At 50.3% G+C, this 15,691-nt stretch overlaps 3 protein-coding genes across 4 annotated transcripts; 1 reads left to right on the forward strand and 2 right to left on the reverse strand.

Annotated features, from left to right (window-relative positions):
• The first annotated feature begins 1,637 nt into the window (after positions 1–1,637).
• On the forward strand, positions 1,638–6,170 carry MLST8 (MTOR associated protein, LST8 homolog). 2 transcript variants are annotated; one of them, XM_080942166.1, is made up of 9 exons: positions 1,638–1,694; positions 2,074–2,279; positions 2,436–2,487; positions 2,571–2,733; positions 3,009–3,084; positions 3,176–3,328; positions 3,956–4,080; positions 4,192–4,355; positions 4,441–5,044. In XM_080942166.1, exons 2-9 carry the CDS (start codon positions 2,151–2,153, stop codon positions 4,557–4,559), a joined length of 981 nt encoding a protein of 326 aa, XP_080798292.1. In that variant the 5' UTR covers positions 1,638–1,694; positions 2,074–2,150; the 3' UTR covers positions 4,560–5,044. The 2 variants fall into 2 exon arrangements, 1 of the variants encoding a protein (XP_080798292.1); XR_013975645.1 differs by lacking the exon at positions 1,638–1,694 and adding an exon at positions 5,511–6,170 and having other exon boundaries at positions 2,151–2,279; positions 4,441–4,660.
• On the reverse strand, positions 5,027–6,226 carry BRICD5 (BRICHOS domain containing 5). The gene is made up of 5 exons (XM_080942168.1): positions 6,115–6,226; positions 5,822–5,977; positions 5,648–5,749; positions 5,247–5,400; positions 5,027–5,150 (listed from the first exon to the last, which is right to left on the reverse strand). Exons 1-5 carry the CDS (start codon positions 6,154–6,156, stop codon positions 5,056–5,058), a joined length of 549 nt encoding a protein of 182 aa, XP_080798294.1. The 5' UTR covers positions 6,157–6,226; the 3' UTR covers positions 5,027–5,055.
• Positions 6,227–7,234: 1,008 nt separating this feature from the next.
• On the reverse strand, positions 7,235–9,867 carry PGP (phosphoglycolate phosphatase). Its single transcript, XM_080942167.1, has 2 exons — positions 9,156–9,867; positions 7,235–9,063 (listed from the first exon to the last, which is right to left on the reverse strand). Exons 1-2 carry the CDS (start codon positions 9,793–9,795, stop codon positions 8,738–8,740), a joined length of 966 nt encoding a protein of 321 aa, XP_080798293.1. The 5' UTR covers positions 9,796–9,867; the 3' UTR covers positions 7,235–8,737.
• Positions 9,868–15,691: the final 5,824 nt, after the last annotated feature.

Genomic DNA, 15,691 nt, shown 5'->3' on the forward strand with positions numbered 1-15,691 from the left:
TATTTAAGGCTAGAGGAAATACATGCTTGGTATTGTTAAACCAGCCAAGAACCCATGGTAGGGGAGCCCATAGGCTCCAGGGGCTAACTTGCTAATGTTTTTCTACTAAATGGATAGAGTATCAAGCCAATACCCATAAACTAGCTAGACTCTCAGACTCCTCAGAGAAGTTTCTTTGTGTAGTGGATGATGATTGACAGAAACTCAGGACTGGTCCAAGTGAAGAGACTTGGGTGCTCAGCCACAAGGGGCCCATCTATACCACAACACACCTCAAGACTCCTGGACCTCCACAGAGGAGGCTGCAGAAGGGCTACAAGGAGATTAGGAAGTGGGAGGTAACCTGGAAGGAGCTGGGGGGTGGGGTGAAGTATGAACGCATATGATCAAAACATGTTATATAAAATTCTCAGTTAGGGCCTAGAGAGATGGTTAAGAGCCCTGGTTGTTCTTTCAAAGGACCCGGGTTCAATTCCCAGGGACCCGGGTTCAATTCCCAGCACCCGCATGACAGCTCACAACTGCTTGTAACTCCAGTTCCAGGGGATCTGACACCCTCACACTAATGCTCATAAAATAAAATGAATTATATAAAAAAATTACCAATTGATAAAAAATGTTTAAAAATCATTAGACTGTATAAGATCAAATACATTAGTGTTGTCTTTTAAGACACAAAGCAAACTTATAATCCACTGATACAATGAAATATAATCTGCTGTTCTTGAATCCAATGTTCTACACCTGCTCTGGTCAATCTGTTATTCAGTTGACACATAGTGGTTGAGTGCTTGCAGTGTATCTAGTTAAATTGAAACTTCTCACAAGAACATGATGCATGTTATATTTCAAAGTTGAAAATAAAAAAAAAGCACAAAATATTTAGGTTGAATGTGTTAAAATATTTTTTGTATATTGGGTTAAATAAAAAGTATTATTAAAAAAAATAAAAAAAATTAAAAATAGAGGCATGAGAGTTTGCAGTTTTGAATGGATTTCTGGGCTGACTTGTGTGCCCTAAGGATCAGGCTGGAGCTGGACAGGTCTAAAAGGGCCTAAACTAGGTTACTAGATAAAGCATATAGAAGTACAGAATGCCCAGTTGCATTTGAACGTCTTGTAAGAAAGTAATTCTTTTAGTACAATGTTAGAGATATGCTTATAGTAAAAAAAATAAAAATAAAAAAAAGAGGAGGAAGAAAGAAAAAAAAGAAATAAAATGAAAAATGTTTTTCATCTGAAAGTTTGCATTCACCAGAAATTCTACCTTGGTTGGTAAGGGTAGGGGATTGTGTATGTCTGCGGGGGGGGGGGTGGAGGGACAACGACAGTGTAATTCCTTCTGGGAGCCAAGCCTGGAAAATAGGCAGCAGCCCCATGGCTGTAATTCCCAGTGAGTTCAAGGCTGGGGTCGCGGCTGATGGCCACTCCGCGCAGGATCACTTCTGGAGTTCTTCATCTCCGAACTCTGCTATCCCAGTCAACTCCCCCACTCCCTGGACCCATGGTCTCTCCCGGAGTTACTATCGATAACTCTACACTCAGCCCGGCTCCTATCGACTCGCTCCTTCTCGCCTCGCCGTCCTGGACTAAGGCAGAGTGCAGAGCGTGTGTTAAGGTACGGGGCCCGCGGGACGAGGGCTGCGTACCGACGGCTGGGTGGCTAGGAGAGTGCGGTCGGGGTAATCAGGCCGGTAAGACAGAGCCTGGGCGGTGTGCAGAGCACTGGGGAGCGCGGGGGTCCTGCCAGACAGCGCCCCCACCCTTCCGATCCCAATGCCGGTCGGCTACGCATGCTCAGCAGCAGCAGTGCCCGGCTTTTCCTAGTCGCCCTGCGCATGCGTTGCCTAACCTTGCGGCAGACGGCGCCCCGGTGATTGCCCTCTGCGTGTGACTGCCTCCTGCTGGCTGCTGGCGAGGCGGCGTCTGCAAGTATGCGGGGAGCAAAGGAGTCTCATCTCTTGTGACTGTCAGCGTTCAGTGACCCTGAACACTCATTTTTCTTATCTTTAAAGTGATGATACCGGTATACTGTAGTGTGCAGATCGTTATACATACATCTTTTCTCTCCAGATGTTTTGACCTTTGGACTTTATCAGCTTTTGGCCCAGTGCAGGACTCATCCCCCCCACCCCCCCAGCCATCAAACAATGAATACCACCCCAGGCACAGTGGGCAGTGACCCTGTCATCTTAGCAACTGCAGGCTATGACCACACGGTGCGCTTTTGGCAGGCTCACAGTGGAATCTGCACACGAACGGTGCAGCATCAGGACTCTGTATCCTCCACTGGGGAGCAGGGTGGTGCTGGCCAGGTTTAAGTATGAACGACGTGCTTGGGGAAACTCAGACCAGGCTGTGGAGGTCTTGATGGCTTTGTGACTCCAAGGCTTCCCTCTCTGGGGTTCCCTTCCTATTATCCTTAACAAGCTCAGCAGGTGAATGCGTTGGAGATCACTCCAGACCGGAGCATGATTGCTGCTGCAGGTACCTGAGATTCTTGACCTCTGACCCTTTACTGGCGGCAGCTCTGCCTGGCGCGCATGCTTCAATTCACCCTGTGTCCCTAGGTTACCAACATATCCGCATGTATGATCTCAACTCCAATAACCCCAACCCCATCATCAGCTATGACGGAGTCAATAAGAATATTGCATCGGTGGGCTTTCATGAGGATGGTCGCTGGATGTATACAGGCGGAGAGGACTGCACGGCGCGCATCTGGGACCTCAGGTGGTGTTGTGTGCTGGGCCGGCCGGAGAGCATGGCTGCCTGGAGAGGGGGCAAGCCAGGGGATTGTCTTTGGGCAGGTTATTCTACAAACAGACTTAAGCAAGGGGGATTTGAGTGGGTGAATTAGATCAAAGAGCCAGTCTTGGACAGCGCACTAAACTTCACAAGCTTTTCTCCTAAGGTAGCAGCAACCCTGATGAGCAGAGAATGGGGGCTTTTGATGGGGGCACAGATAGCATCCATTAGAAACCATGTGTAAACTTAACTCCCCACAGGTCCAGGAACCTGCAGTGTCAGCGTATCTTCCAGGTGAATGCACCCATTAATTGTGTGTGTCTGCATCCCAACCAGGTGAGGAGCACTCGGGGCCAAGTACCGGGGTACCGAGGGCTGTGAAGGGCAGGGGCACTGCTACATCTGACCTCCACTAACTACATCCCAGGCAGAACTCATTGTGGGTGACCAGAGCGGTGCTATCCACATCTGGGACCTGAAGACGGACCACAACGAGCAGCTGATTCCCGAGCCTGAGTTTTCCATTACGTCCGCCCACATCGACCCGGATGCCAGTTACATGGCAGCAGTCAATAGCGCCGTGAGTGTTGGGGGTGGCTACAGGGCCATTTCAGCACCTAGCCCCTCATCTTCTACAGACGAGTTGATTCTCTGCTTCTCTCTCAGGTCTTGCTGAGCTTCACTTAGCTCCCAAAGTCAGGCACCTGGGTACCACTCCTGTTGGTCATCAGACTAGGCCATTATTTCTCACGGCCAGCTATTTCTCCTTTCATGTTCCAGTTGCTTTGATCTCCTTTGACACTGATAAGCTCTGTGGCTTTTCCAGGATGCCTGACCTGTTCCCCTTCAACCATAGAACTATCCTTTAGTCCTCCTGCACTGTTCTGAGACCTTAAGAAGCTCCTCCTCATGGCCTGCAGATGCTTCAGTTTGGTCCCTGCTCTAAGCTCCTGTCTCTTACTCTCCTTTTAAATCCCAGAATATCACTTGTTTCACATACCTGGTACATCTGTTGGCCAGCAGTACCTCTGACTTGGCTAGTGTGGGTGGTCTCCTGCTTTTGGCTGGCTGGGCACGGTTCCTTGTTGGGGCTACATTTCCTATAAACATGACCCAGGATACCATTGGCCTTTTTGCCTTGGCCCAGGTGTCCCAAATCCATTATCTGAGGGTCTGGGTTTTGAATGACTGTCCTCCTATCCTATAGGGAAACTGCTTTGTCTGGAACCTGACGGGGGGCATTGGTGACGAGGTGACTCAGCTCATCCCCAAGACCAAGATCCCAGCCCACACACGCTATGCCCTGCAATGCCGCTTCAGCCCTGACTCTACGTGCGTGTAGGGCCCTGGGGGAAGGGAATCTACAAGCTGGGGGCGTGACCTGGTGCATGGTAAGTAGACAGGGCGGTAGTAGCTACTGAGATACCCCATGTTCAACTCCAGGCTTCTTGCCACCTGTTCAGCTGACCAGACATGTAAAATCTGGAGGACATCCAACTTTTCCCTGATGACGGAGCTCAGCATCAAGAGCAGTAACCCTGGAGAGTCATCCCGTGGCTGGATGTGGGGCTGTGCCTTCTCAGGGGATTCCCAGTACATCGTCACAGGTGAGCCCTGCCCTCTTCTTTCCCCCATATTGCCAAGGCTGCTAGAGAGGCCACTATCTCACTTCTGCCTTATCTCGCCTTGCAGCCTCTTCTGACAACCTGGCCCGGCTCTGGTGTGTAGAGACTGGAGAAATCAAGAGAGAGTATGGTGGCCATCAGAAAGCTGTTGTCTGCTTGGCCTTCAATGACAGTGTGCTGGGCTAGCCTCTGCCCCTTGAGGCTGCATTGGGCAGTCAGGACTGCCTGGTATAGTGGCTCAAAGAGGATATACCTGAACAATACCCTGGTCCAAGTGAGACTCTCAGGTCAGCCTCTGCATGTCAGGCCCTTTGGACCTGACCAGACTACCCTTGCCCCTCTTGGCCAACCTAGATTTTTTGGCTACTCTACCCTGGGACTCTCTTCATGCCCAATTTGTTGTGAGAAAGCTCACTAAGCCAGGCTACAGTGTCTGGATTGGGAGTCTTTTCTCCCTTTAGGGAGACTAGACCTAGAGGGCTTAGAACTGTTGAGGAGGTTGATGCCTATGTCCCAGGTACCCCAACTTCAGAAATTACCATTACGGCCAGGCTATCTGGGTTTATTCATTCCTACTGTCAGCTGCCTTCCATAGGTACTGGTGACCTGGCCAGCTTGCTGACCTGTGGAGACAGGACTGGCCTGTGGGACCATAGGCCGGGAGAGCTTGGTAGGGAGGGTCTTAGTCTGGGAGGTAATAAAAGCAGACAGACACACAGATGTTGCTCGGGAAGCAGATGTCAATGCAGAGGTAGATCAGCCGCTGTCTCTGGGGCCCTGGGGAAAAGGGAACTTTATGAATCCCAAGGGTCCCCTACCCAGCACTGTTCTGCAGGAGCCATAGGCCTCTTCACCCAACCTACTCCAACTTACCCTCTGCCCACCGGGCCCAGTAGATGGGAGTATCTGCACAAAGGTGTTGTACTGAAGCTCCCACTTGGGTAGGGTCCACAGTATGGCCCCCCAAAACTGCCAGCAGTTCCTGGGCATAGTGGGTGTCCTGGCCAGGTACATGTGACTCTTGGGCCTGCAGAGAGACTCTGGTGGGCCACTGTATAGCACTTCCTTGCTCCTGGCTGGGTAGGTCATTCGTACCCACCCCAGCCTGATGGCCCTTCCACCTGCCCTTGTCAACAGCCTTAGTCGGGAAGATAGAGCTTTCTGTTCCGCTGAAACCAGAGCCCTGGCTGGCCCAGCTGGACTGTACAGAGGACCTTTTGTTTATCCCCTGGCCTTGGGGGTTTGTGGGTGGCAAGCCAAGTAGAACTGCTCACCCTGGAAGTGTTCAGCAGCAGCTGCAGGGTCTCCCAATCCCGGGCTTCCATCAGACGGAGGAAGCAGGCCTGGTGCTCTGCAGGGCGGTAACAGATGTAGCCCTGGGGGAGCAGATAGGTAAGTCGAGGCCACTCCTAACACCTTCACTCCCCCCCCCCCCCCAGCCCACTCACACTTTCCCCGTCGAACAGCACGGCCCAGCTGTGGTTGCTCTGAAACGGAGTCACCATGATGGTCGCCATGTTCTGAGCCACATCCACTAGAGTGGTTTGGTTGGGCCAGGGTACCCTGGAGCTCGGGGAGGTCTTTCGGAGCATCTGCAGCAATGGCTAAGAGGTATTTGGGATTCAGCCTTAACCAATGTTTCCATATCCTTCTGGTTCTCTCACTATCTGCTCAAGGCTGGTGTTCATACTGGCCTCACCCTCTTCCCACTCTATACTCTGAGGCTTGAAGAGGTGCTTACCTTGGGAGGACTGTACATGAAGCCAAGAAGTCCTCCAGCCATGGCCCCTGCAGTGAGCAGAGTCAGCAGCAGCAGCAAGCCTGCTGCTTTCCAGCCCCTATGGCAGGGTTTGGTCTTCACCTGAGGGCACAGTACTGGCTATGGGGCTTCCGTCTTTGAGACTCGGAGCCGACTTGCACAGGGAAGGGGCTGAGGATGGTACATGGGGACATTCCTGTCTCCTGACATCCCTGAGTTCTTGTCTTGGGGGTAGTAGAGACACTTACCTCAACAGGCTTGGACCTGAGGCTCTCAGTGTGGATGTGCCCTTGCTTCATGCTGCAGCCCCTGCTGACAATGCACTGATTGTCTGCAGCCCCTTGGAGGAGTCAGCCAGGGAAACCTCAGGATGCCTTTGATGAATCAAACTGTATCCTCCCCTCCCAACCCCACTGTTTCCTTCCCAGCCAGTATCTGATATCCTGCCTCAGAGCCAGGACAATCCTCTCCCCCACTTGTGATTCCTGGTCACCCCGTTTGTCTGTGGACTCTTGGCCTGTGCAGAACATGGGGTCTTGGAGTGAGAGCCAGCTTCAAAGTCAGAATTGGCTAGGTGTTGGCCAGGATTTTTGTCTGGTTAGGCAGATCTTTTCCTTGATGTCTGTTACCTACAGACTCCTGAGCTAAGACACAGGAACCGTCAATAAATGTATATGAACCACCAGTATGAGGCTAATTGCTTTCTTACCTTCCCTCACAAACTTCTTCCAAGACCCCATTAGCATCAGATGGGGCTGTTGATAAATTTCCTGTGCATGACTGTGTGCTTCAGGCTGAACCACGGACAAGTAGCTTGGCTCCACATTAAGTATGGTTAAGCCAGACTCTGTTCCTAACATGTTTTTTTCTAACCTAGCTGTACATACAGTACTTTACCCAGTAGCTTTATTCTACTTTGGCTTCATGCCATGTACTTCCTGTTTCTTAGGACCTATTCCTTACAGGCAGGGTGGGGCTGCAGTGGTCATGCCCACTGTGAATGATTTTGGAGTTGGAATCCCAGCCTGCCTTAAAACCTTCTGCCTTGTTCCCACCCATAGCTAGACAGCTGCTACTCAAAGAAATTAGAGGAAGGCAGACCTAATCATTGTGGGTTGAGAGTTTAATGTGCATTTGAGATCACACAGTGAGACAAGCTGGAAATATAACAGACTCTCCAGCATCTGCGCAGGAGGGCATCCCTGGCTGTACATCTGCCAAGCTTGGTAATTATTCAGACTCACAGGATCAGCACCACCAATGTCACAGGCACTACTGCTGTCTTGTTCATCCATGACACCACTTCACTGTCGCGGCTGACCTGTGAGCAGCTTCAGGCATGGGATACCTTTTACTGCTCTGAGAACTTGAACAGGTGAAGTGCTGTGACCATGAGTAGCCACTTGGTACAGGGCAAGGTGCCAGAAAGGAGTCAGCCAAAAGGAACAACCTCCCGGGTGTGCCCCATGAATGCTTCCCAGTCTGCTCAGCAGATTGCTAAAGGTCAGGGACTTGAAGAACAGAGGAAAAGGCCAGAGATGGTGAGAAGCCAACTGGTTGATAGGCCTTATGGCTGGCCACCAACAAGGAAGTCCAAGATAGAGATAGGTGGTTTCAAGGAGCACCGACTCAACCCATCCACAACCAAAAGTCACCTGGACAAGGGGGTTGGATGCTTTCTTATAAGACTCAACTATCCTCAGGACTCATTTCTTCCTACCCAGAGGGCATTCTGGGAATCCTTGGCTTGCACACTGGCTATGCTGCTGACTTTTCTTCAGCAGGGTTTACCCTTGAGACAGAGCACAGACATTCATTCACACACTTAAGATCCAACTCCTCACTAGTGACAATGTCATTCACTAGTTTGAAAAAAAAAAAAAAGGAACACTGTTCAGAGCCCCCTGTAAAGCAGCACAGAGTTCAGGGTAGGCATCCCATACCCACTTGGCTGCTGAGCAGGCCACACTTAAGACACCTGGGTTTAAATTCACACAAGACAACCAAAGTTTAGCTGACTGTGCATGAGGGTCTCAGTGCTGGGCATCTGAAACAGAACAGACAATTGTGATGTCAGAGAGGTTTTCAAAGAAGCAAAGTGAGTGGAGGCTGTTAAAAGGCAGCATCCGAACCCCAATGATGGAGCGCTCCCACCTGGCAGGTGAGATACTGGGATACAGTAGCAGGCACCTCTACTGCATGATCACATTAGAGGAAGTCCCAGTTTTTGGTCTGCATGTCACTTTTTACTCTCTGCCCACCGTAGGGCCTGATTCCTGATTACATTTCAGTAAAAAGCACGACATACAACCCTTGATCCATTTCAGTCTCTCAGCAACTGAGCCTGAGGTTACCTGAATGATGGGCATGTGCTATGCCCACCCCATAATGCCTTCCAAGTTTAAAAGTGCATCTTAAAATAGAATTCTCTGTAAATAACACCCCCACCCCACGTTTACTTACAAGATTAACTACTGCCTTTGCTTACTTAACTTCAGTTAACCGGCAGCCACCTAACAGCAATTCCTAAGCCCCACCTATTAATTTAGGTAGCTGATTTTCTTTTTCTTTTTTTTTTATTCCAGAGATTAAAGACACTAGATCTTTAACCTTGAAGGGCAGGCAAGAGGTCGGCTATGCTGTCAACATAGAAGTCAGGGACCATTTTCTTCTTGAACATGCAGTCACTTTCCTGATTGCTCTTCACATCCTCAAGACTGGAGACTCCGGTGAGGGTCAGGATAGTCTTCAGACTACAGGTGGAGCCCAGGAGGATGTCTGTGTCCAGGCGGTCTCCCACCATGACGGTACGCTCCGGGTTGATACCATACTCCTGGGACACGCAGTCGAAGATGAATCGGCTAGGCTTCCCGATGATGTCCGCCTGGCGCTGGGCGGCCATCTCCACGGCCCGCACCAGACAACCGGTACCTGCAGAGCGAGGGAGGGAAGGGGACGCTGGGGTCAGAGGACACGGAAGGGCTGGGCCCGCCCTCCAACCTCCAGCCCCTGGGCGCACGGACCCGCAATGAAACGGCCGTTCTCTAGCGGGAGCCTGTTGTCCATGTTGGTGCCCACCAGCAGACAGTCGGGCTGCTGCAGGTACCGCACGGCCTTGGTGAGCTTCATGTAGCTGAAGTGTGGGTCGAAGCCCACCACTACCGCGCGCACGTCGGGTTCGAGCGGCACGGCTAGCCAGTCGCTTGGACCATCGCCGTGAAGCACGTCCGGGCCCACGCCCACGCTAGTGACACCCACGGCCTCCAGCTCGGCCGCTAAGGCCGGGCTGCCCAGCACGTAGGCCTTGGGGTCCGGCACGCCGGCCAGGCGTTGGCGCAGATAGAGCGCGCTGCAGTAGGCCGTGCCGAAGACCTCGAGGCCCGCTTCGGGCCCCACCGGGCCACCGAAACCCAAGCGCCTTAGCTTCTCCGCGTAGGCCGTGCGAGTCTTGCTGCTGTTGTTGGTGATGAAGCCCAGTCGCTTGCCGCGGGCCCGCAGCGCCCGCAGAGTCTCCGGCGCGCCCGGCACGGCCGTCTCGCCGCGCCACAGCACGCCATCGCAGTCGAACAGCAGCGTGTCCACGTCGGCCAGCAGCAACTTGGCACGCTCGGCGCTCAGCCGCACGCAGCGGGCTTCGTCGCCGCCGGCCTCCGCCTCCGCCATGGCCGACCGCTGACCGTCGCCGCGACCCGCCGCGGCCGCCACCACCGGCCTCTCCTCGCAGCCGCCCGCCGCGGCGCCCGCCCCGCCTCCGGGACGCTCATTGGCCCCGCTCCCCATGCGCACCGCCCATTGGCCCCTGCTTGCGCCAATCCACCTTCGTTTCCCGCGAGCAGCGAGGCGCACAGCGGCAACCGACGCGGGCAGGCGCACGAAGGCGAGCAGCCATTGGCTGCTTGGTCCAGCGCCACCAATCATTGGCTGGCAGAGCGCCAACCCGCAAGGGTAAAGCATAAGCCGCGGAAAAGCTGCGGGGCGCGAATGGCACTGGACGTAAGGCGGCTGATCGTGTATGGCCGCGGGACAGCTCGCTCATTGGAAACTGGTAGTCAGCTTAGGTGACGGAGACTCCAGGTCAGTGACCCCGGGCCTGGCCGGCTGGTGATTGGCTACTTCTTCAGGAGGTCTTGGTTGGGCGGGGCAATCTCGGGAAGAAGGCGGAAGGGGATGCCTACACCGCGGTCACGTAAGCGCCTTAGACTTGCAGTCGGTTGACTAACTTTCCGTCCTGCAGCCAGCCTAGAACTTCCTTTCCCTGGGCTACTCGGATCCTCACCTTCGGTTCTTCGGTTCCTAGTATCTCGAAATGACGGGAACCGGTGATGGCAAAGCAGTGGGATTGGGATCCAGGGGGACATTGCCCACTGTATGATATTATTCATCAATCGGTCACTATTATCGTCCTCATCAACTCTTAATACTTTTGTTGAGGCATATTATACAATGACGCGTACAGATCAATGCGATTTCATATGAATATGTTCATTTATATTCAAGTACCAGATATAGAATAATTACATTTCGCAAAAGTCTCTTATATTACTCTCCGGTCAATAACATATTCCTCTCCAACCACATTTCTGACTTGGGATATACATAAAAAGATGTTCTAGTGTATCTTTTTAAAAGTCTCACTTTTGGACTAGAGGAGTGACAATTAAAGATGCCCTCTTCTGGTGTGTCTGAAAACAGTGTACTCACATACATTAAATAAATAAATAAGATAATACTTTGTTAATCCCATAGATGAGAGGAGAAAGACCACTGACCCAAATCATCTTTGCCAAACTAATTAAAGCAAGCGTTTAGTTAAAGCAAGCTATTTTATTATTGGTGTACAAGGGCTGCCTTCCTCTAAGATGGGGCGGGGTGGGGTGGGGGTTGAGAGGTCAGCATTGAATGTGAGGAAAACAAGGGTTTTTATAAAGCTCAGGAGTAGGGGGTTTGCAAATGGGGAGGGGGATGGTAGGCAAAATAGGCGGGGTTACAGGAGCAGAACATGAGCATGCTTGTTTTGTCTTCAAGACCCCCCTGCAACAAAGACATGGTTGCAAGGTAAGCATAATAAGGTGACAGTAATGACAAGGTAGTTATAAGTCGTCCTATAACCCCTTGTCACTCTTGGAACCATTGTATGGTACAGTACGGAATCCTTTGTAATGAAGGTTATAGGTCGGGCATAAGCTAGTTCTTGAGAAACAAGTTTAATCAGTAACAGGAGAATCACCTAGTTTTTCTTTACTATAAGATGGTTTTTAAGGCTACGATGGAGGCAGAGTGGTTCTTCACTCCTTGCAGACCACCCTGAGTTCAGAGTTCAAGCACCCTGAACAACTTAACAACTGCCTGTAACTCCAGCTGCAAAGATTGTGAATGGTGACCTCTGCCCTCTGTGGACACTTTTGTACACATACACATACCCACACATAATTAAAGACATTTTGAGGAATTTTAAAAAATTTTTATGCATTTGAGTGTTTGCCTGTATGTGTGGTGACCTCAGAGGCTAGGAGACAGATCGCCTGAAACTGTTACAGGTTACTGTTGGAGCTCCCGTGCAAGTGCTATGAACTGAATGGCCAGGCACGGTGGTGCACATCCTTAATCCCAGGTCTCAGAGGCAGGTGGATCTCTGTGGGTTTGAGACCCTCCTGGTCTACAACGCAAGTTTCGGAACAGCCAGGGCTATTACACAGAGAAACCCTGTTTCAAAAACCAACGATGATAGTTTGCGTAATACATTCTCGGTTTCTTATTTTTACTGTTTTGATTTTTATTGAATTGTCACCTGGACCATGGTAGAAACATAGGTTTTCCTGTCGACGAACACTGGGTTATTTCTAGTTTAAAACTGTCGTAATGTCCCTGTGAACATTCTTGTCCTTATGTATGAATGTGAGGCTATATGTTCCCGTGTCCGGGTGTACCATTCGGAGCCATGTATTTATCAGCGTCACTTTGACTAGAGCCAGGGGTCAGAGTAACAATAGATCCCATTGTCTTGTAGACTCCCAATCCCCAATATGTCAACCTCCTGCTTTGTTCTTGAACCCCAGTTTTTTCCATAAGGTTTTTTTTTTTTTTCTTTTAAATCACTTCTACCTTTAAACTCATCAGATAAACCCAGTGACCTCAATACTCCTAAGGGCCCTATTTATGGAACATCCTATTTCTGCTGGCCTGGAAAACCTGAAGGAAAGGACCAGAGCCTTGGAGGGCAGGGACTTCAGGGTTCCTTCATGGGGTATAGACGCCCAGAAGAACTCCTTCATCCCCCTCTTCATGCTTAGTCTGGGGAGCTGAGCTGTCCCTGGGAAGAGCTGGATTTGACAGAACACTACAAAAACTGATTTTATCACTTAGAAACCCCAAGTTGAGGGCTGGAGAGATGGCTCAGTGGTTAAGAACACTGACTGTTCTTCCAGAGGTCCTGAGTTCAATTCCCAGCAACCACATGGTGGCTCACAACCATCTGTGATGGGAGCTGATGTTCTCTTCTGGTGTGTCTGAAGACAGCTACAGTGTACTCATAAAAATGAATTTAAAAAGAAAGAAACTCCAAGTTGGTTTGGTGTACAGTCCACAGTGGAGAATGGCAATTGTGTATAGAGGTGACTGGATTCTGAAACTTACCTGACTGCCTTGATTTATACTTGGACACCCAGTAAGTTTGCAGACAAAAAAAAAAAAAAAAAAAAAAAATACCACTCCTGCTGCACATCTGTACATCTCTCTTACAGTGAGGAGACTGAGCCACAGGAGCCATCAGCTAGACCACGTACATGGGGATGAAACTCACTTGGGTCCAACCTCGTCTGCTCAGTGCAGGCGTGTCTGTCGGCAGAAGGGCCTGAGCCTGCATAGTGGAAAAAATGCAACAGAGAGAAGAAGGTGGCTGTGGAGAGGTCCTGGCAGAGTCTGGAGGAGACGGTGGCCTTCATGGTGGAGTGGCCCTGTGGATGGTCAGAAGCCCATCTCGATGGGTTCCTCACACACAGTTGGTACTCAGTACAAATCTTATAGTAGATGGCACCAGTGTCATGGCCTCCCAAGTGAGGAACATGCCACAGGTAAACTACACAGTGGTGCAGGGTAGACCGTGGTGCAGGGTAGACCATGGTGCAAGGTAGACTGTAGTACAGGGTAGACCGTGGTGCAGGGTAGACCGTGGTGCAGGGTAGACCGTGGTACAGGGTAGACTGTAGTACAGGGTAGACTGTGGTGCAGGGTAGACCATGGTGCAGGGTAGACCATAGTACAGGGTAGACTGTGGTGCAGGGTAGACCGTGGTGCAGGGTAGACTGTAGTACAGGGTAGACCGTGGTGCAGGGTAGACCATAGTACAGGGTAGACTGTGGTGCACGGTAGAAGTGGTACAGGATAGACCGTGGGATACTGACTGAGATATTTGCTCTTCATTGTTTCTGAGACAGAATCTCCTGTATCCTCAGCTGTCTTAGAGCTGGCTATATGACTGAGTATAATCTTCAGTTTCTGATCCTCTTCCCCTCCTGCCTCCATGTCCCCAAGGCTGAGATTACAGGTCTGTGACATCATACCTGGTTCATGCAATGATGTACATTGAACCCAGGGCTTCCGGCATTCTAGCACAGCACTCTACCAACTGAGCTACGCCACCAACCATTTCTGCTGCTATTATGGTGTGTTCCTTCAAATTAGGAGCCATAGGAGACCCTCCCTTTTATTAGTTAATTAATTAATTAATTAAATGTGTGTGGGTACACTGTCGCTGTCTTCACACACACCAGGAGAAGGCATCAGATCTCATTACAGATGGCTGTGAGCCACCATGTGGTTGCTGGGAATTGAACTCAGGACCCCTGGAAGAGCAGTCAGTGCTCTTAACGGCTGAGTCATCTCTCCAGCCCCATGAGGACAACTTTTTACACCTGTACCCATACACATAAACACTCATACCATGAATTCTAGGGCTCAAACTCAGGTCAAGTTTGTGTGGCAAGGGCTTTTACCTGCTTAGCCATCTTGCTGAGGGAAGGATTTCTATGAACTCCAGGCCAGAATTCAGCTACAAAGTAAAACCTTGTCTCAAAATGCCATCAGAGGCTAAGGAGATCTCAGTGCCAGAGCTCTTATCTAGCACCACAGGACTCTGTGTTCCATCCCAGCTGAATTCTGGGCAGATACTACATACCTGTAATACCTGAGCTCGCAGAAAGGAGGAAGGAAGCTCAGAAGGGCTGATAAGGTGGCTGAGTTGTTAAAAGCAGTTAGCTGCTGCTCTTCTGGAGGACTAAAGTTCAGTTCCCAGCAACTACATGGTGGTTCATAGCTGTAAATCCAGTTCCAGGGGAGTTAATGCCTTCTGCCCTCTGAGGGCATGCACTAGGCACACAAATGGTGCATTCACACATACATGCAGCAGAACATGCATACACATAAAGAAATCTAAAAAAAAAAAGCCTAAAAATTCATGGTCATCATTGACTACATAGGGAGATCAAAACCAACTTTAGATACATAAGACCTTCAGAGAGCGAGAAGGGGTGGGGGATGGTGGGCAACCTCATTTTGTTCTGAAGCCAGGCCAAATCTTAGGGTGTTGAGGACAGCCAGAGCAGTTTATCAAAATTTAAAGATCATGTACGCCTTTTTTGTAAGCCCCGCCCACTCTTAGTTTCCTTAATTTTTTTTCCTTAACAAATTTATGTACTCTCTGGAAAGAAAAAAAACTTTCAATTTAAAAAATTAAAAAGGAGTTCCTGTCCACGATGACTATGGGACATTAACACTTGGTGTCCAGCTAGAGTCCAGGGAAGGAGGCCATCTTCCTTCCAGACTTCATGAGGGAGTCTGTTTCGCTGCCTGCAGTGATCTGCCCCTGTGCTTGGTGATCTCCACGGACCCAGGGCATTCTAGTCACCCCCCTTCTGACCTCTAGGGGGTGACTGGGCAGGAGTCCCGACCTGACCCTGACAATTGTACCCCTCAGGTTCTGTCTATCTTGGGCTAGCTTCTCTCTTTTTTTACTTTAGTGCCCTTCCCCCTACCCCCAGTTGCTCCTTTTGCAAGATAGTGGCTTCCTGTACTTGAGTAACTCTCCCCACCCCACCCCTTTGAAAACTGAACAAAATGGAGATAAGGGATTACCTTTTGAACAAAAACTTCCTTAGCTGATAGGATAATTTATCTAATTTATTTGTAATTCATTTTTAGCCAGGGTCTCACTAGGAAGTCTTGACTGGCCTGAAACTCTCTGTGTAGCCCAGGCTTGGTGCTAGAGAGATGGTTTAGTGGTTAAGAACACTGCTGGTTCTTCCAGAGGAAGGGGTGATGGTTGAATTCCAGAGCCCACGTGGCAGCTGATAACCTTCTGTAACTCCAGTTCCGTGAGGTTGGACACCATCTTGTGGTCATTGTGGGAACTGCATAAATGTATAAACATACATGTATGCAAAACGCCATACACATAAAATAAAACCTTTCGGGGCTGGAGAGTTGGCTCAGTGGTTAAAAGCTCTTGTGCTTGCAAAGGTCCATGTTTGGTTCCCAGTACTCCCATGGAAGCTCACTACCTTCT

The sequence above is a fragment of the Micromys minutus genome, assembly GCF_963924665.1.
Source record: "Micromys minutus genome assembly, chromosome: 31".
In the NCBI taxonomy this organism is placed as follows: Eukaryota; Metazoa; Chordata; class Mammalia; order Rodentia; family Muridae; genus Micromys; species Micromys minutus.